This window comes from Diprion similis, chromosome 11, assembly GCF_021155765.1.
Source record: "Diprion similis isolate iyDipSimi1 chromosome 11, iyDipSimi1.1, whole genome shotgun sequence".
Classification (NCBI taxonomy): domain Eukaryota; kingdom Metazoa; phylum Arthropoda; class Insecta; order Hymenoptera; family Diprionidae; genus Diprion; species Diprion similis.
The window spans coordinates 5,386,234-5,408,403 of NC_060115.1; the positions used below are offsets into that span (position 1 = coordinate 5,386,234).

A 22,170-nucleotide genomic window follows, 5' to 3' on the forward strand; every position below is an offset into this window, starting at 1 on the left:
CGCTTTCTCGAACTTCAAAAAAAACCTGCGTGTCTCTTTTTCGAAATTAAAAACAACGTGTCTCTTTGTTCCACTGACCCGACGACTTTCAATTATATCAAGATTGAGTGAGAGTAGAGTCCCGGAATAAGGCTGCGACGAACTCGGATGCAATGCAAAAATTCCGTAGAACTTCCGGTATAAGCAAGACCGATTGCACCAACGACTCGCCGGAGTTTCTCTCTGCGAGTTTATAGCCTGTCAAGAAGAAATTTGTTTTTTATCGAAACATCGCTGATCAGCGCCGATTAAAACAATCGTACATTAACATACGGTGCGCATGATCGTATAGCAGAAATAACTGGCTCGACGAGTTTTGCGCATTCAATTCTGCCCATGCCACTACGCAACCTGCGTCAATATGCATATTTCAGCACACCGGAATAATTGCGACTTGATGAATAGCAATTTATGCCCAAAATCGTCACCGGTTCATCTAATTCGACCTAATTATCAATGTTTTTAAAAAAAAAAATTTTAATTTGTTTTATTCTTACCAAAACGAAAATCGCGAAGCTTTCCCTTAGTAGAAATCTATCTAGTTTTTCCAGAATGTAAACGATGACTTTACACCAGAAAAAATTTATCCAAAATATAAACACAAATTTGTCGGTAGAGTTAAAAAAATTACAATTAAGTTTCTGAAGAAATACTGGATCAATGTTTGAAACTGATCGATATTCACGGTTTGATATTCCGTAACAAGACACTACATTTTCCTAATTTTTCTTTATCAATATCCTGAATATTTTCCTGCTCAAATCAGATATAATTTTTAGATACTTTCCCGTACCCAGGATTTTTCGATTCTAATAAGAAGAAAAAAGATCGCATATTAGTACAAAAAAAAAAAAAAAAAAAAAAACACGGGATTTGAAATTAAATGATAACAAAGGAGTCACCGTGTAGATGGAATGCAAGTAGGCGCATAATGAATCGTAGCCCGATATGTACGGTAAACCGCAGTTTCGATTTTTTTTTTGTTAAGGATCGTCTGCACTTTCACTGCCGTAAGCTTGACCTTTAATTTTTTTTATGCGCAAATAACTCTGGCGGACTGCAAAATCTCATTTTCAAATATGTACGCCTACCTATGCGTACCTATCTGTACTACGTAACTAGGCAAAAACAGCGCGGGAAAATTTTGGACTTCATTAATTTCCCTCCCTGATTGAATTGCCAGGTGAAGATGAACTCGTCGTCGCGAGTTTCCCTCGTCCTGGGAATGACGATGGTCTTCTTGGGTGTGGCGAACGGCTGGGGATCAAACCTCGGGCACGCTGCCCTCCTGGAACGATTCTCATGGAACATCCTGGACTTCGCATATCCCGATGAGCTGAGCAGACAGCTAGCAATAGCGAGGGGTGAATACGTTCCGGAAAATGCCCTTCCCGTCGGTATCGAGATATGGCAGAACAAGCTGTTCGTCACGGTGCCAAGATGGAAAGACGGTGAGTGATTCACCAGCGAGGATTTCTGTTTTTTCGTAAAAAAAAAATTCAGACGCAGAAAAATTACCGAGTTTTCCTTACATTCCGCGCGAGTTCATTAATTTGCCATTTACGAAGAGAAATCAGGTTCCTAGGATTGAGTAGCACGGAGGTGTGTAGTACATGACAACATTATTCGCGTACGTTTTTTATATGTACTATACGTTCATTATACCAAATACGGAACTGCTGCTCAAGTTCTATAGCAAGTTTCGTTTCGTAAGAAAATTTTCATGCAGCAATGAGATAATACCGATAACTGTAAATAGATTCAATTCACAGTTTGGTGAAAATGTGTAAACCATTAATTCGGAGTTCCTCAATTTTCGAAAGAACGAAGAAAAATTATATTATCGTATGAAGATAATTCAAAATTCAAAATCATATCAATATATCTCAAAGATCATTGAAAAATTCTCATTAACTTTCGACATCGCGCGAGAAATTATAATTATTTGTAAACAGTGTAAAATTGCGTATAAAAATTTCAATTCTAAAATTATATTCAAGCCATAAATTTCTCGAATAAACTTTATTATAAGAACGATTAAACCTCCGAAATCGTATCATACATACATACATATATATATAGGTATGTAGGTAAAACTGAAGTGTTAACGGAGATGAAAGATCGCGGTTTAACGCAAATTTTTATGAAAAATCGTGATGATCATCAGAGAGTACAGAATATATTTCCATAAATTAGACTGCGTTTAAATACCGACAAGATTATAAGATCCGTGCGTTAAGATAAACTTCAATAGGAATGAAGAAACTTCATTTTTAATAACAACGTTGCCCCAAGCACGTGATAAAACTCGCACTACGAATGACGCCTCGAATTCTTCTACACTTTCACGCGTGTAATATTGCGCAAGTATTTCCATCTCGGTGGAAACCGAAATCAGGTTCTCCAAGTGGGCGATCACCTGCGTTGGACCAGTCTAAGCAAATAATAAAGCCCTCGTTGTCCATCTTAAAAAGGCACCGGAAGCCCGATCTGGGATTCCGTCTGGGCAGCTTCCGGTTCTCTCTCTCTCTCTCTCTCTCTCTTTCTCTCTCTTTCTTTCTTTCTCTTTCTGTCCGAGAAAAAAAGGAAAATAAAACTACGAAGAACCAAAAGCATCGAAAATTTCATGTCCCAAGGAACAATATTCGTCCGCCTCGCCGATATTCGCAATTCCTTTTTTCATTCTCCTCCTTTTATTTTCTTTTTATTCTTTCTCCCTATCCCTCTTCTTCAATTTGTTGTTTATTTATTATTTCCTCAGGGATCGTTTGGCGCGCGCCAACGCGCATTATTTAAAAATACGCTGACAATGCGAGGCGGCGGCACGCCTACATGTCGAGGGTATTTCTTATACCATCTCAAACGAAATTTCGGCCGGATTCTCAGGGGCTTTTGTCTTTTCACTCGTACAGAAGATCGAGAGAGAGAGAGAAGGGGTTTTTTTTTTATTATTACTACGCAATGCCCCGAACCCCAGGATGTCATTCATCCGCGTTGGACGTCAGGTTAAACCAGATCCTGCAGCCTCCCCACAGTTTCTACAGGGCAACGAAAAATCGTCCATTGAACCGCGATTCTTCTCCCTCTGCCTCTGCCTCCCCCATGGTCCGTTTCCTTAGAAGCCACGAAACAATTAAGGGGAAGTAATTCCGCCCTGGAGACAAGTGCCGATTATTTTCGAGAGCCCCGATCGTTTTGTGTGTGTGTTACGCTAGGGTGGCGCAAAAAAACAGACTATTTTTTTTTTTTTTGAGTCTCCTATGACAAAATGTTAATTTTTACAAAGTTAGTTCACTACAAAGGACAGCTAAAAAAAAAATTTTCAAGAGTTCGCTCCAAATTTAAAAAAATGTCAAAAATCGTCAAAAAATTAAATTAAAAAAATTGTATTTTACAGTATTTTGTTTGATTTTTAATTCATGTAGTGGTGTATTGTTATCGATTCTTTCTTACTAAATTGAGGAAAAAAAATTTATGAAATTTTAATATGAATATTAAAAGGTCGCTCGAAAAGATCTAAAGAAATGCACCAAAAACTTATGAGTGACCTTTCAAAATTCAAATTTTGAACTGAAACTTTCGAAAACTTATTTTTTGTTTGTCTATAAAATTATAACGTTACGAAAAAAAATTTTTTTTTTTTAAATTCGATTTTTGACAATATCTGACGTTTTAAAAAATGTGGAGCGACGTCTTAAAATTTTTTTTTTTCAGCTGTCCTTTGGAGTGGGCTCTTAAAACATCAAAAACTAACATTTTGTCACACGAGACTCGAAAAAAAAAAAAAAAAATAGTCGGTTTTTTTGCGCCACCCTAGTATTTCGCACACGTACATATAACACGTGCACATCATAACGCAGGCAATTTCAATTTCGGTAATATCGGAATCGTATTTTTCCTTCTTCCACGACGTTATAATAAATAGAAAAAAATTTCTCCGGAGAAAAGTTTTTATTAAAGAACCGTATCCACCCATTAAGGAAGTTATAAAATTCGAACCGCTCTATCTGATCCGCTGAAAAATTATCATATTCTAATTTATCGATCGTATTATGAACCTTTTAGAATCGGATAAAAATTTCACTAATCTGTGCATAATCACATATAAATTCCAATCAGTTTACGAAACGCTGTAGATTATGGCGGGCTCTAACCTTTCTTTTTTGCCACCTGAGACACGTGCGAAGTGGAGAAAATATTTTACACGTACCTACGCTTGCGTACATACGAAGTAAGAGAGAAAAATGTAACCATAAGTGAGTATCCGCATCGCATGTTACATACCGTAAGAATTATAGTATAGGTACATAGAGGATTTCTCAGGCTAATTTGAAACTTGAATAAATCTCCTTATTCTTACTTCTCCTTATATAGCGACAGGTATATAAATTCTCGTACATATATATACGATCAGCCGAGTTTTCTCCTGACATAAACGTGATATTCCCGCCGGAATAACCGCGGCGGCGGCAACGTTTGACGTGCACAGTGCTACACAGAATTATATGCACCCTGTGATAACTTGTAAAACGGAATGGGACTAATCAACGTTCATACACTAGTCCCACCGTAATTACTAGGCCCGCAGTCTATAATGCATTTTTCGCTTTCGTTCGATCAGACTGCAAGGTGCCTGCATGTCCATTACGTCCAATCTATGTCCGCAATTGCATGTCAGGCTCTCTACTAGCATGCAGCTTAGATTCACGCGAAGGACTGCTCGTTTCCTAGGACGGAGAAATTTGCGTCACTTTCATTCTTCAACGGGATATTTACCGATCACCAACTACGGTCATCGGTTAATGGATCGTAAGCTTGGGAGTTGTGAGTTGAGAGAAATACTTAATTTAAGCGAAATAATTTTTTGAAAATATTTCAACCGATTGATCGGTAATCAATCCTCGTCAATTTACTGCCTCGACTGAATTCAACGTATTTTTAACGTAACCGTTAATTTTTAACTATAATAGCGAGTACTGGGAGACAAAGTTGATGCGGTATGGATCGGCGAAACGATTAATTTACTCGCTACGGTTCCGTCGTAAGTTATTCGCTTTCTTATGGGATAGATGAATTCCCTACAGGTTCCCAGAATAATTAACGAGATTGTCTTAACGAGCAGATCGGTATTTTTATAATTAAATCGATACGTCGGTGTCGGTTGTTAGAAAGAAATGTACACAGTTTATTATAATCAGTCACTTTTGCTATAATTACGATGGATTTTAACGAACCTTATAATAATAATTTTTCCCGCTTCGATATCAGGATTAGTGATCAATTATTATTGCAAACTCAACAAGAAAGGAGAAAACGTGTAGTACGAACTGAAATTTCTTGATTCTTCAATTATACCTTCGTCTCTCTACATCAAACACCGTGAGAAAAATTTAAAGATAAATCATAAAGGTTTGCTGTTTCATAATCAGCCAGTCTGACGTAGAAACCTTGACATTTCGTAACCGCGAAAGAAACCGTCTAGAAATGTCTAGTATAGTTATATATTTTTACGGATACCATGATTAGCCATAACCACAGCAAAGTGCCTGAGTTAATCATACCATTTGCTATACTTGTGCGAATGATAATTACGCCAGAATCGCATCGACGCGTAAGTTTCGTGTGAAAAATCGTGTAGCTCAACACCAAAACGATTCTTACAGGAATTCCGGCGACACTGAACTACGTATCACTCGACGCGAACTTAGGCGGATCTCCAAAATTAACGCCATACCCGAACTGGGCCCAAAACGAAGCCGGCAATTGTGGACAAGGTCTGACGACAGTTTACAGGTAAAGTTTAAAGAAGAGTTTTAAATAATTATGAACGCTCCAACCATCGACCAATTAAAACCCAAGAATTTATCCTGATTAAATTACCGATGTGCTGCAGAATCCACGCTGACAAGTGCGACAGACTTTGGGTCCTGGACACGGGAACCATCGGGATCGGAAACACGACGGTCCAGGCATGTCCTTACACTCTGAACGTCTTCGATCTAACCACCGACAAGCTGATAAGAGAGTACAAGCTTCGACCAGAGGATACTAACCAGGTGATTATCCGCCATTTTTTTAAGAATGCTTCTTTTCAGAGAAAAAATTCAAGTCATTTTCCGATGAACGTTTCAACGTTTGATCAATTTCCTGTCCAATGATAAAAGATCTCCAGAAAGGATATACGATTTGCGATAATCTTAGTCTCAATGAACGTAGTTCTTGCAGTCCTTCATGATTTTTTACTAATTGAATTCCGTTCCTGAGTTACTAATGAGTTACAATTCAAGTTAAAGTACTTAGTCCTTAATTGCTCTCGCTTCTCGTAAGCACAAGGATTTTAAGGAAAGCCGTTTAAGGATCACGTTTCCAATTTCCCCCGCAGAACACGTTCATAGCAAACATCGCAGTGGACCTTGGAAAGGGTGGATGCAACGACGCTTACGCGTACATGTCGGACGAGCTGGGTTATGGTTTGATAGTGTACTCATGGAGCGACCACAAGTCCTGGCGACTGACCCACAGTTACTTCATGCCGGACCCATTGACCGGGGACTTCAACATCGGAGGTTTGAACTTCCAGTGGGGTGAAGAAGGGATATTCGGGATGAGCCTCTCACCCCTGGGAGTTGACGGATATCGCACCTTGTTCTTTCACCCGCTGAGCAGCAACCGGGAATTCGCGGTCTCGACGAGGATCCTGAGGGACGAAAAGCTGGCCGAGGACAGTTACCACGAGTTCGATGTCCTGCCGGAGCGAGGACCGTTGGGACACTGTACGGCGTCGGTGATGGACGACAATGGGCTCCAATTCTTCAACCTGATCGACCGCAACGCCGTCGGTTGCTGGAACTCCCGTCTTCCTTACACCCCAGCGAATCAAGCGATAGTCGCGAAGCACGACGAGGCGATAATTTTCCCAGCTGACGTCAAGGTACGAAGGACATTTCAATTGACTCTTTATTTTCCGACGATCTCCGCGGACCTTAACCTCGATTTTATATTTTCCGCAGGTCCACGAAGGACTCTTATGGTTCATCTCTGACCGGATGCCGAACTTCCTTATCTCGAAGCTCAACTACCGAGACGTAAACTTCCGGATCTTCACGGTATCGGTCGAGGAAGCGATCTCAGGAACAGTGTGCGAAGATCCGACTCTGAAGTTCTCGAGGAACCAGATATGGTGGAGACGCTGAGTGTCTTCTGAAGTCTACCGGGTGACTCGCAACGAGAAACTAGCTCATCAGAACGCGCGTAGAACGGACCGGACGCGGTTTGAAAATTGAAGTTGAAAGAAAAAAACGTCAAAACCCATTCCCAGTCTAATTACAATCTCCCATCGTACTCCTCATCTACATTAATCTTCGCTCTCACAAGGTGAAAAACGGAAACGAAAGTTTCTCCGGCGTCGTTAGAAATTCACTCAAATTCTCATCAATTGTTTATTTCACTATATTTCTCTATTTCTGCTCTGGATCCGGTTGAGAAATAGCCAGTTTAGATCTTGGACCCGTATATCATGTCCGTATCGAACTCACGCACTCAAGAACCGCGTTTTACAACCACTTATCGTTGCGCAAGAGTCATCGGTAGGCTCGGTCGAGTCTAACTCCGAATGTATGATCGTTCGACTTTGGTACTTATAATAACGAGGATAACTCACTCACTAGTTTCGCTTATACATCGCTTACGATACGTTATTTATGTTGATTAGATATATAAGTACACATGTATGCGCGAGTATATAATCAATCTCGTCCCCATCCTGTATATATAATAAGTGCTACAGCGTCGGATTAAACGAAGCGTATTTTCACTTACATGATTTTCACTTCGTATACTTTGTATACGAGAAATCCACGTCAATTTTTTCTCCACGTTCCTCCACCAATTAGGTACATCAAAGTGTAAATTATACACATCGTACTCTCAACCAGAAAATCTGTAACTCTTCGGCAAGGCCAGTCATTACGGGCAAGCGATTCATAACCGTTACATAGATTCGAATCCGTCACGTAACGTGTGTTATAGATAATTATACGTACGGCGAGTCTCTTTGTCTCGAAATGAAAGTGAAATCCGTCCCGAGAATCCGAGTCTACGGCGTCAATTCCAAGGAGAACCAGCCAAAAAAGAAGAAACAAAATTCATTCACAACTATAGGAACTCAGCTTGGTAAGTGAACGTGATCTTGTAATTAGAAATGTGTTAGAAATAATGTTAAAAAAGGTGAAAGTAAAAATAGAAAAAAAAAAAAAAAACCACAAAAATTCGAAGTAAGATTGAAAAGATTAATCTGCGTTTATGAATAGTGGATGTAATTCTATTTGATATAAATCCTCAGCACGGACCAGTTGATTAATTTTTATCCAAAAATCATCCGATCACCCTGCAACTAATATTTATAACTTGTATTCACTTTCCTTTACCAATTCGCAGGTGCAATGAAAATGGGAATAGTTTTTAAAAAAAGGAAAGGGACAAACAAAAAAAGTATCTTATAGAGGGTGAATTGCGTGGGCGGTATTTACCACCGTATAAAAAATGATGGATCAGAGAAAGATCGACGCGAGCGGATCGGAGGATCGATCAAAGACCGATCTCGATTTAATGCCAGGTTATAGAGGCCGAAAAGCGTCTGCAGCTCCCGACGATCGGTTCGATATGTACCGACGCATTCATACGCATCTATAGGTGTATATTTAACCGCGACGATAACGAGGCAGCAGCTTTATCGGGCAATACCTCACCGAAAATATCCTGACAAAATCTAATAAATAATTCATGAACGCCCGGCGTCGGTTGGTTTTTTCACTCCGGCGTCCGAGAAACACCCGTAATAACACCCTGTATTCCCGTTTGGAGGCTGGCTAGGACACGCCGAACCGGGTTGGCGATGGTCAGGCCGATCATCTTCGATTCCTCCCCCGCCTTTTCACCATCTAGACGTATAGCTCCCGGTGATCGGCGCCGAAAATCGATCCAGAAATCGGACCGGTACCTACTTAAGGCTTCTGAGGCGATTTTATCGCGGGTTCCAGAGGCGATCGATGCAGCCGCGAACTCCCTCCTCCACATTTTCGGGGGAGTAAATTGACCGGTGGTGCAACGGCGGTGGGCCACGCGTCTTAATATAAATCGTCGTCACCCGGGGCCTGACATTAGAAGGTAAAATCGTGCCTAATTTTTGGCCCGCTTGCGCAGTGTTAGAGAACCGTTTTGGCGTGAATTTATAGGCCGAGGAATATCGCTGATCGCGTGCCCAATAATTTCAACCCTTGTTTTGATCATTTCTAAAATTCGACGTCGCGTTTCTGGCTCGTTATGGTTGGAGTAGAAACTTAGACGGATAAGAAACGAGGAAATAGAAAAGCGAGTTCGAGTGGGGGTGAAAAGTTGGAAGGGTTGATATTGCGACGTAAAAATGTGAAGATAAAATAACGAAAGATGAATAAGTTTGAAATTTTCCAAGTTTTTTCTACCCCCACCCCGATGATAGCCAGAGGAGTTTTTTTTTATCAAGTTGACGACGATAAACCGCTATAAACATAATCCGTTCTTTTAAAATTAATACACTTACCAACAGACTGTAATATTGTAAAAACGGAGATGCGTTAAGTTTAATTTGTCTAATGATTACGATGAGTAGACAAAAATCGCAGCAGCGTATATTGGCTCGGGGCGAATCGACCGTGTAGCATAGTTCAAAGCGTAAGTAGCCCGGGGAAGAAAAACGCGATTTAATAGGTTGATTAAGTACAAGAAGATGCGAGTTGGCGTTTAGAAAGCAAGTGAAACGATAAAGTGCGTGAGTCGAAGATTTATCATAGCTCTTGCGAACGTGAAGTTCCGAGAGTTGTGTTTTTGAAATGAATTAGAATAGCCCTCTCGTGCTACGTAATACAAATATATGCCAACGTGTGGATTCGCTCCTAAAATCGTTCGCGTCAGAAGGGAAAGGGATCCTAAATTAGAGGAAAGGAAAGCCGTGCTAGCGAGTCGCAGCGGTAATTCGTAGCGTATAATCATCGCTCCCAGAAGTCCACGTGCGCTCCAGACTATTGGCCAATTTTTCTTTCTCTTCTCCTTTTAGTTTCATTTTTTTTTTTTTTTTTTTTTTTTTTTTATTTCATACCGTAATTAACCCGCGGGCGAGGCCAGGCATAAAAATTTTACGATCTCGATGTTATGACTCACGATTCTAGCTCTCCGTGGGATAATCGTTTCTAACCGTGATGTTACTTTACTCCGAGTTTACGACCAGCCAGCCCTATAAGTACAAGCTAAGCAGCCCTCGCGCGGTTACTGCATTTAAAAGACATGCGTGAATTCAGCTGCTAAAAGAAATCAAGTTCAAAGTACGATTCGCCCGAGATATACACGAAATTCTTTCACCTGTAATGTAAAATTTTCAGATATTTGTTCTAAATCTAGATTCTATAGATTAAATTATTGTATCAGAGATTATAAAAAAAAAAAACACACAAACACAATCATGAATTTTTTCGAAGATCCTGCTAATTCGAGGCCAGGATTATCGTATGATATAAAAAATGATAATCTTCCATGAAATTTCAGCCACGATTAGATTGATGAAGTTTTTGACAGAAATTAACCCTCACCACAATTTTTTTCTTTGACGGATTTTTTTTCTTTTTTTGTAGTGATGGAAAATTTCAAGTTGCGAGCCATAGAGAGAAGCCAGATACCGAAAGGTTCCCATAAATTTTAAACGATAAGCTCCACACGCCGAGTATGTTTCGGCACGAGGGTGCATAACCGTCTGTTATACCAATTAAAATGAGGTACCTAGTCATAAGCCGGGGCAACCTATTATGTTATATCTGTTCCGAGAGAGGATACAGGACCTCGTGTAGCTTAAAGGATCACAAAACTCCAAGATCGTAGGATAGCTGCCAGCGACTATGAATTTTATTTTTTATAAATTGTTGATAAAAAGTGTCTAATAACAATTTCCAAAAGATTCATTATATGACGAACTTTTTAGTTTGTCAGCAAACTAGATCTTTCTATCCTCAACTTTTTCGATGTACGAATTTCGAATATCAGCTATGGTGTCCCTTATTTAGGGTGTTGACGAATTTTTACCGCCCCACCCCTGAAATCAACTTCAAAGAATTTGAAAAAAATTGTCTAACTTTTTCAAATCAGTGATCAAAAAACATTGTAGTTATGCTTAAAATGGCAACTGAATAGATCCGAATACTAATTTACTGATTAGTTGAAACAGAGTTCCCATCAATTGATTGCAATACGAGAAATAAGTGATTGATCACAAGTCGATTGGTACAAAAACATCTGTGAGAAACATCAGTGCTTAATACCGATGGCTAATCACGAATACGTTAATATCAGCGTTACAAAAGCGACTCAAGTTCTTTTTCGAGTGATCGCGAGTCTGGCTGCAGAAGTCCAGTTTCGTCCTTCCTCTCGTCCTTCTGATCGCGCAGCCACCGGCTCGATCATCCAGGCGTAGAATTCACCGCGATTTTGGAGATCACTGCAGAGTAGTTTTCAGCAACGATGATCCTAAGATCACCTCGAAAACCCTGAGTCGCATTTTGTAACGATGATATCAGCGTCGTGAGCCGATCGGTAATGAATCGTCTTTGCTGAATCCTTTCCCACGTGGAAGATCGAGATCCTGGTCCAGAGCACAGAGCGGTTCGCCTCCCATCCGACGACAACAGCACCAAAGTGAAGTAAGCTTACCGCAGTTCCTGAGTAACGCAGATTGGTGGACCGGTTGATTCGTGATTCCTCCTCATCGGTGTTATTCATTCATTCATTCATTCCTTTGCACTGATGTCTCTAACAGAGCTTTCAGTAGCAAATAATTTTCACCGACCTAATTCACGATTTTCAAATCTATCACGATCCAACTGAACTGAGCAAATCACAATTCGTTTCCATTCAATCGACTGCCAATCTGATCTATAATCGATATTATAATAATTGATCTTTGTGTATTGATTTTGAATCAAACTCCGTCGATCATGATCGCGAATTTATTTCATGCAGCTATTTTCATCGTACCTCAACGTCTTCGTAATGAAATAAATAAAATTTGTGAAGAAGAAAAGAAATTAAAATCTTTAAATTTTTAACCTAGATGGGCAATAAAAAATCGATCAAATTACGAAGGCAAGGTGGTTGTAGGCACTCTCCGTCTAAAGTGCAGGTGGAAAATGATCGAACCATTTCAAACGAGTACCAGCCATTGGCATGGCAGTGTTCCTGAAACGTTGATCTTCTTTCTTATCCTCTCTGCAGAACGTCGTCGGGCTGATGTGATAGGCGGCTGCCACACCGACCACAGAAAGATCAACGAACATTTTAGCCAGTCGTTGAGGGAGTGAATCGAGTTATCCACTCTCCGGTCTCTGTATTTACCTGCAGGTGCTGCTGGAGGTGGCCAGCTAACGAGTCAGCCTGATATTGTTAAAATAAAAGAAAAATTAATCATACCGATCGCCTGCATTGTGAAAATTCCCTGCGACGAAGTCGAAGGATCGTAGCTTTGCATTCAGATCTTCGATTCTGCGACGTGAGAAAGCACCAAAAAGCAGGGCTGCGATTGTCCATCCCTTCTTCATAAAATAGGCGACACTTTGCTGCAGGATTTGAGGCTTGACGTGTTTCTTCGTTATTCTGAAAAGCGCAGAAATCTATCAGGAATTGTGGATTATTTACAGAGCATCCTGGAATTTTTTTTGTTTTGATCGTACAGAAAAGTGATTAAAAAATAAGCGAGTTATTGCCAAATGATTGAGATATTTTAATTTTTATCAATGAATGGATAAGTAGAAAAATTTGATCGGTGGAAAATATCGCTTTTCTATTTAGTCCACTTTTTGACTGAGATAAAAAATCAGAAGGTGTGAAAAACGAAACGTTATTCAAATCTGGGAATCTGGAAAACTGCCGAAGTGATGAATGAAAAGAAACGATTATAAATTGAACGAAGGTTTGACTGTTGGGTCAAACAAAAACTTCGTTGATTTGCTCTCGATATATATATATATATTGAGCAATAACTCAGCTGCCAGCTTTCAAGGTATACGTATAACCCGCGAATTCGATAAAGTGTTGCCCACATATTATAGGTGCAAAGTATTACCACGTCGCGGATAATGAGATGATATTGAAGACGATAAATCTCCGGAGACGTCCAGCTAAGGTGGAAAATAGCTTTGGAAAATCCTTTTCCGTGAATTTATTTATACATTTATCCTGGAGGAAATATTTCCGCGTTTATTATCCGCATCGATTGATTATTCGCGAGATTAAGGGAGCAATATATGAACGAACACACATATGTACACTAGGGTGGGCCAAAAAAATGACTATTTCTTTTTTCGTTAGTCACCATGAAAATATAGTTCAAGATGACGGAAAAAAGAATTTTGTAAAAGTTATTAGGAGATGTATATTTGGAATTTTGTATTTCCCTGAATCTTATTACTCAACAACGGATTGGCGTATCGTAGAGTACAATAAATGGTTTTTTGAGAAATTAAACGATCTACAAAAAAGGTCTCTTAGAAATTTTTTCGTAAATTTACTTGTTCAAAAGTTATCTAAGATTAAAAATTAGTTACGTCACAGTTCACGATTTTTTTCATTTCCACTATGAGATAATGATTGAAAAATAAAAAAAAAACATAATATTTCTTAAAGTTCATATTATCTTCTTTACAGAAACATCGAAATTTTCCCGAAATTTCCGATTACTTAACAAGAAATAAGTTTTTAACATAAACTATTGTATAAAATTTATATTCTTATCAACTTTTGAACGAGTAGATTGACGAAAAAAATGCAAGAAACATTTTTTGTAGATCGTTCAATTTCCCACAAAAATATGTATGGCTCTTCACGATACGCGAATCTATTGTTAAGCAATAAAATTGCAAAGTAAAAACAAAAAAAAAACTTTCCGTTTTGTTTAAACAGGAAATGTAAAATCGCAAATAGGCACCTCTTAATATTAACATCAATATTAAGAGCTCAAACTTTTACAGAATTATTTTTTTTTCGTCATCTTGAACGATATTTTAACGGTGACTAACGGAAAAAAAATTCATTTTGTTTTTGGCCTACCCTAACATAAACATATATATTAAGCCTGAAATTCTGAAACACCAAATCGTTTCGCAAAAATTCATAAGCTGAGCGTTTCACCGTATATTTTCAACTCTTTTCGACTCTTTTCCTTTTTGCTTCATGTATTCAGCTCTTCCTTTTTGAGTAATTGTTTTCATAAATCTACAGGCGCCATGTTCAGCCGCTACTTTATTTGTTTTTCTCTTATTTCGTCATTTTTTCCCGACGGTTTTATTTAATCTTCGAGATCAAATTGCCTGGGTGTATATGTAATACATATTGTATGGAACTCGAAGCAGAGCGTTTAACGCTTTCTGCACACCTAAGAACTTGCTAAAACTGGTAATTGCACGTTTCCTTTTTTTTGTTTTGTTTCCTTTTCCTTCTTTTTCTTTTTTTTTGTTTATTTCTTGTCCGACTCCCTCGCGTCTGCAGCAGATAGGTACACGTATAAAAAGTACAAGCGTGTGGAAAATCCGCTTCCACTCTCTTCCAACGTTTTGCCGAATGTCGAGGGGGAGGGCAACGCTTAATGGATAAACGATAATTTCCACCATCACTATAATTCTTTCTGTCCTGATTCTAACTCCAATTTGAATCGGCGCACGCAAACCTTCGTTCCGGTTTCAATATCCTTTTTTCTTCTTCTCTGCTTCTCATTTCCGACATCAAATCGAATATTTAACGTGTGAATATATGTATATGTGTATATATGTATATCTACATATTTCAATCTATCCCAGTATCGCCTGATATTAACCCGGTATCGATCTGTCTCCGAAATTTATTTCAGGAGAGAAATACGTATATATATATATATAAATATATACAGGTATATCGTATATATATATATATATCGTAAGACCACGTCACGATCAGTCTTTCCCTTCGAATTGTCTTTATTGTCCGCTACAGGATCGAGAAAGAGGATTGAAAGTAATTGGGTTTTCTCGGAGAAAATGAAGGCAGATTTACAAGTGAATCAGAACGAAAAAAAAAAAAAAAAAATTCCAAACAAGTAATCGTCCAAGTTATTTATTTCTCATGTTTTTTTTTTTTTTTTTTTTTTTTTTTTTATTTCTCTCCTCCAATTTTGAATTCGCGGAACGAGCTGTCGAGATCAAGACACGGTACAATGAACGGATTGCCGAAGGGTCGAAAGGGGAGTTTTCTCGATAATTCAACTATCCCCGGGATTTGTGAGAATAACGAAAAGTCCGTTTACCGAATTCCGTGGCGCAAAGCTCGGGCTGAAAACTTGAAGTATGTATGAGATTGAAGAGCGTATCTAGAACGGCTACGGGAACGGCGGTCAGGCCAAGTATAAACTGGGAAAGTTTCGTTACCTGGATCTCCAAGGGTACGTAACGAGTCCTGCGGCCCTACAATCTCGGCAGCAACTACCGTCCGAAACTCGCCACCGTAATTTCTGTCTTCCATTCGACCGTCGTCGTCGCAGCTTCGCCCCGTAGAGAATTACAAAGCAACCCGCAGCAGTTTAACTCCGAACTAAAACCTCGGCGACCTTATAGGTAGAGGTTGAATATCGCGCGCGGGGGTGAAAAAAAAAAAAAAAAATTTCCCCCCGCAAGCTTATCGGGATTTTGCCTTTTTCGCCAAAAAAATATATGTACTCCGCACTTCTAATACCCACTCATCCCATTTCTTATACGACTTTCGTCTAAGTCCTGGCCGCAATCGTGTCGAGGATTATTCCTGACGCAAGGATCAAGGAAAATCGGTATAGAGACTTGAATTAACGACGAAACCGAAACAACTCAGGTTCAAAAAGAAATTAACCAACGGTAGGTACTGCGGTTTTCCAAACGATTATCGTTTTGGAAGAAAACGAAGAAAAAAAAAAAAAAAAACAAAAACAAGAAACGTTACAAGTAACGCTTGTAAGGGTTGAAATTTAACCTGACCTGAGGTGTGGAAAAAGTGTAAAAAATAGGAGGAAAAACTCTCGAGCAGGTGAAAACGATCAGCTTAAGGAGCAAGAATAAGGATTACGAAATAGTTAAGAGGAGTGAAAAGCAATTGATCAATTACCGCTACTCGAATAGTAAATGGTTTCTGGGTAATTGAGAGGCATCTGCAAGGCGTGCGTCGTGCAGTTATATTAGGTACCGTTTCTTGGGCTGTTTCGTAAGGATTTTCACCCGAAGCTGCTCCGAGAGGTCGAGAGCGATTTATATCCGTCTGCACGTCTTTTTACACTTTGGCAAAACACTATGTTAATATAGCTGACAGCGTAGAGTGAGACCTGGTATACATACATAAATAAATATAGTTATATAGATTGCGTCGTCTGCTACTTCTCGATTTATTGTCAACTCACAGCTATAACCTGGGTTTATTATTACTGTGTCGAGAGAGGCACGTTTCGCATGCAAAATCTTCACCAATCAAACTTCGAACCGCTCTCTGATACTGGGAACTTAGATTCTAAGATTAAGACTTGCGTAAAACTTTCACGAAATAAACTCATACGTTGGCCGTGTACATACAGAATGAATGAAGAAATTTGGTAAAAAGGTAAAATCAAGGAGTGAAACGAGATCTTCTCAACGTAGGAAAATATATTTGAAATCAATATCTTTTTTCTAGTTCAATTACTCGACATTGTTTTTTTTTTTTTCACTTCTCTTTTTAATTCTTCTTGAATAGTTCATTCGTGAATTTTTATGAATTATAAATACTATCTTGCTCGTGAATAAATTCGCGCACTAATGGCCTGAAAACTTTTTTCCCCCCACCTCTTCTCTCTCTAATGTTCAATTAACTGTGTTCCGGTTGACTCGTAAACGAATTACATTGTCTATTCAGTTAAATTATCATCGTTGGAAATTAAGGTAAAAAAAAAAAAGAAAAGAAAATTTTTTAAAGAGAAGAGTAGACCGATGAGAAAGTAGCAGAGCTCGATTAAAAATTTACTACAGTAATTAAGGGGGTCTCTAAAGGGTGGATCGAATCGAAATTTATACCTTCAGTTAATTTTCAATCCTATCGTTTTTCTTGACTTTTATATTCATCTTGCTTTCTTATCCATGCAAAACTGAGCTCGTTGAATACAGTCTAAGAAGAAAAAAAAGCGACGTTAAAAAATCTCGCATAACTTTTCGAAATGATTAGCTAATAATAATAATAATAATAATAATAATAATAATAATAATAATAATAATAATAATAAAAGACTAACAAAAGAGCCGAAAAATCCTCTTTAAAAATGAAAAACCGTCATTTCAACTTGTCGACTTGTTGTTTGAAGGGCGAGGCGCAGTTTCCTGAGCACGCGTGCCCTATCTCGGAAAATTCGGCGACGACGGGACGTTTCGGCGTAACCCTAATCACCTGAAACCCTGCCGGCTACAGAATATTGGCGTCCCTCTGGAAAGAATTGATCGATCAGTATCTGCCGTTAATACCCGGGGCTGTAAGCCATCGCTTAGCATTGACCTTTGGATGTTCTCCTCAAGGGGAAAGTATACATGCTAGGTAGAGAGAGAGAGAGAGAGAGAGAGTCAGCTTGAACGGACGACGAGCGAAGCTTCGCAAGCTGTAATCGAGTATCCGCGAAAAACTTGATCAAAGCAATCGGCGAGATTAGGGCTAATCAGGTTACAGTGAATCCGAATTTCACTCACGCCTTTGACCGACTTTTATGTTACACGTTTCTCTCGCGGCGGCGGCGTCGGTTTTTTCTCCCCAAATTCAATTTTCAAAATAGGAAAGAAAAAATATCTTTGTTGCCGCGGCATTGAGTTGTTTGCTTGGTTTTTTTTTTTTTTTTTTTTCTCTCTGCTTTTCTCAGAATTTTTTTTCTCGAAGTCTCAAAATTTCAAAGACTGACGAAACGAAATAAATGCGAAAGTAATTACAGGAAGAAAAAAAAAACGAGATTGAGTCTATGGAATTGAAATGAACGAAATGGAGGATAAGTTGTATAATAATAATAATGATAATAACTACACGTGGAACGAAAGTGACCCATATTTTTTATTAGTGCAATTTAAGAGAATAGCAGAGAATATAACGTAACTAGAAGATAATTTATCAATTTGGTAAAGGTCCCTTTCTTCAACCATAACGCGCAAATTTCGTCGAGTTAAAATTTACGAATTCCTGTTAAATCCAGCGGCACGTTTAACGGCGCGTAATATACATGAAATGGGAATTAGACGAGGGTAAATTTGAGCACGAAAAATTTAACAATATCATAGATTATTTCCGCGAGCCTGTATAATAATAATAATAATTTGCCATTGAGAATGATTCGGGTGTACAAAGTGAGGCTTCGTCTCTCTTCACAATTTCGCATTGATGCAGAATATTATAATAATATGAATATGGTTTAATATTGCGTTATAAATATATATGTATACAGGGTAAAGCATTTAAATTGGCAAATGCGAATAACTTGAGAATGAAGTATGTTCGATAAAAATGTTTCAATTAAACCAAAGTTTCGTCATCTTTGAAGCAGGATTTAATGGGTATAATTTTTTTTTCACGTCAGTAGCGAAATAAACATGTAAAGGTAAACTTTTTTTTTCACAGATTCGTATTCTATATGAAAAAATGCGAAATTATTGTTTCAATAATTTTTTTTAACCTGGTCCAATCATTTGTCAGTGATTTTTAAGAGTTTTACTACTAAGAGAAGTAACATTTTAGAAATTCACGAATACGTCAAAAATAAAAATCTTCTCCACAAACCACTCGAGAAAACGTAATAAACAAAACAATTCCACACCACTCTATTCAATCAATAATAATCAGTACACTCTCGAAGAACATCATTTCGAACAAGTGTTACACTGATTACTGCTTCGACAAAGTGGTGTGGATTCGTTCTGTTTATTATGTTGTCTCGAGTGGTTTGTGCAAAAGATATTTATTTTTGTGACGTACTCGTAAGTTTCTAGAATGCTCAATCACTCACACAATTAACGATTGGACGAAATAAAAAAATTATAGAAAAACAAATCCCGTATTTTTTGACACAAAATACGAATCTGACAAAAAAAAAAATATTTTCATACCTTGGTTTAAATCATATTTCTGGTAAATACTCAATTTTCAAGTTATTCGCGTTTTCCAACTTAAGCGCCTAACTCTCTACATATATATATATAATAGATTATTGGCTGGTGTAATTATTCACAAATAACTCGCGTCCAGTCTCGGCAATTAACAAGGCATGGGTTTGTTCCCTAACATAATTATTTCGAAGCATCGCCATATTTTCATCGAGTAATTCGAAACCCGGGTCAACTGTCTCCGTGTATAATCGAAACTATGCTAATTTATCGTTAAATTGACGCAGCGGAATCTCTCTCTCTCTCTCTCTCTCTCTCTCTCTATATATATATATATATATATATATATATCTTCTCTATCAGAGATTTGTGGATGCGCCGCGAAGCCGAGGAAACCGAACCGACTCGACGCTGCGACGTCGAGACGACGGCGGCCAATTTCAGCTGAATATCAAGCCGATGTTTGGGGGAAATTCCGCTTCATGCCCGCGTATTAGTCGGTCTATAGTCTGCGCCTACCCCGTCCGTTTAATTATTCAACGAGGTCCTCGATTTCCACTCCCTAATTGCCAAGACGTCGGAGCCGTCGTGTCGCCATGCACAACCAACGTAGCCGTTTCGCCATGGCATGGCGGCGTGGAAAATTGCGCGTTCAAAAATTATGCAGGGTAGAAATTTGCGTCTCGTCAAGATTTCAGCCATTTCATCCGTGCTCTATAATATATGAATGGTTACATACTTGCAGAAATAATCGCGCACAATTTTACACCGATTCCGCAACAATACACATTCAACAACCCTTTTCATTTCAGAAAATTTATTACAGACTCGTACCGATTAACCCGGGGAAAAAATTTCCCAAAAAAATCTTCCTCAAACCTTGCCGCGTCACCCCTCGTTTCGTAAATAGTTAATTATTTGTTCTCCCGACAAATGTTACTGCAGAAACCGATCGGGTTTGTTGTTGGTTTTCGGGACAAGGATTAGGGGTAGACTCTAATCGTGTCGAGAATGTGTGTATAGTATATAAATATATATATATATATGTACATATACATAGCGAAAGCAACGTATTTTCCCCTGGAATCAAGGGTAAAAAAAAAGTAAGCAAAGATTACACTTGACGGCAGGATACGGGGATGAAAAATTTACAGTATCGCATCGCGATTCCTGCAATGCTTTCGTCTGATTGTAGTAACATAGGAGTATTCTGACATTAAAGAGGAAGACAAATAGAGAGAGAGAGAGAAAGAGAGCAAAAATGAATTTCGCGATGGGCTATTTTCCCAGCGATTGACGCGAATAACGAAGAGAAATAAAAAAGATGGGGCGATAAGGAAAAAAGCGTCGTCGTAGAAGAGGCGAACATCATTTTCGAACAAAGGAAGGAACGAGGCTGAGCAAGTGATCCGAAAATTCTCAAATCGTGGTACATTCGTCAAAAGTGTGTCAGGATGGAAGATCGGTGCTTGAAAGTTACGGGATCGATTTGCTCCGGCACATGACTCGATCTCTGTAAGCCTTCCGCCGACACTTTTCCTCTCAATAAAATTGGATCGGGTATATTTATATTATTATTCGATATTTGTCAATTTCAGAGCCCACCCATCGATCCACGCCCTCCAATGACAGCGAGGAGTGATGAACGAGGCCGCGCGTTAGAAGAAGCCAGAAATTTTCAATAACAACGAAAATCCGATCGGTATTACAGCGCGAGTAATGGAATACCGGCTAATTCACTCCTCCTTTTTACGACGACAAATAAAGGAAAGAAATAAATCCCCCCCTCCCCCCCCCCTCCTTCTCCTCCTCCCTAATCTATTTGCCAGCCGAAGGGTTATCCGCGAAAATGTCGAATCAACGTTTGACGTTTACCCGAAAATCGATCGCAGCTGCGCGGACTTCTCCTTTTCCGTTCGACCGTTCGGTAAAAATGTAGGTAATGCGTCAAATATTTATCAGCGGTGTAAAAGGCTCGTCTGCGCCTATCGCGAAAAAACCTACTCCGGAATTGTACGCATATATATATTATACACGTGTCTATATGTATATCTATATATATCCCAACCCTTAACCGACGTCCAGGCGACCCGGTGAACTTTGGTCAACGTTCCGGAGGTTGAAGGGGTCAACGAAATGTTCCTCGGCCCACAGAGCGGCGAAAGATCGGTCACTTAGATCTCGAATTCCCGTCCGAAGATTGGAAAAAGTTTATGCCAAAGAAACGGCAAAATGATGATGCAGATATCGTTAAAAAAAAAAAAAAATTCGCAACCTGCGAGATTAGAATGACGCGAGAGAAAAACTGCTGTCGTCAAACTAACGGAATATTCGATCATTTTCATTCAATCTCAAAAAAGAAGAAGAAGAAGAAGAAGAAGAAGAAGAAGAAGAAGATCAAGAAGCTGCGGAAGAATAACTTTTTCCAATCCAAGCAAAAAGTTGGCATAAAATCGTTACCAGTCACTCGTAAAAGAAAGTCCGAAATAAATTTTTTATAAATAACGCGCAAAGAGAAGTGTATAAAAAAAAGGAAAACCAAACAAAAAAAAAAAAAATAAAAATGGGACACGTTACAGTTAATTTATACTCCACTAATAATGAGATAAATTATATTCCAAAAGCGTTTCACTCACCTCGTTTTGTGCGAATGTCACGAACGTTTCGTTGGCTCTTCAGTCTCTCACAAGTCACTGTCACTCGCACAATTCACCCACAATTTCACCGCTAAACTGCAAAATTCAATTTGCACACCTTCACTGAGACACGATTATTAATAATTAATTACCGCCACATGAACCTCACGCGGATTATTATCAATCAAGGAAAATCCAAGAGCTTCCTTTGACTGCGTAGAATTTCGCGTGCGACTCGATCGGATCAACGCTTAGGAATGAAGGTGAATTGTGTTCGGTGTTTACCTGAGGGTATTAACTCCGGTGTTTACGTGTGGGTATTAACGCCG

General features: G+C 38.9%; 1 protein-coding gene across 1 annotated transcript; it reads left to right on the forward strand.

Moving 5' to 3' along the window:
• The first annotated feature begins 600 nt into the window (after window positions 1-600).
• LOC124412740 (protein yellow-like) lies at window positions 601-21,612 on the forward strand. Its single transcript, XM_046892862.1, has 8 exons — window positions 601-651; window positions 1,214-1,490; window positions 5,703-5,832; window positions 5,933-6,095; window positions 6,422-6,970; window positions 7,050-7,265; window positions 16,425-16,432; window positions 21,602-21,612. Exons 1-6 carry the CDS (start codon window positions 601-603, stop codon window positions 7,230-7,232), a joined length of 1,353 nt encoding a protein of 450 aa, XP_046748818.1. The 3' UTR covers window positions 7,233-7,265; window positions 16,425-16,432; window positions 21,602-21,612.
• The last annotated feature ends 558 nt before the right edge of the window (window positions 21,613-22,170 follow it).

Coding starts and splice junctions, on each gene's coding strand:
- LOC124412740 (XM_046892862.1), top strand. CDS start 601: ATGACTTTACACCAGAAAAAATTTATCCAAAATATAAACACAAATTTG. Junction 1,491..5,702: donor GGTGCCAAGATGGAAAGACG/GTGAGTGATTCA, acceptor CGATTCTTACAG/GAATTCCGGCGACACTGAAC. Junction 6,971..7,049: donor TTTTCCCAGCTGACGTCAAG/GTACGAAGGACA, acceptor TATTTTCCGCAG/GTCCACGAAGGACTCTTATG.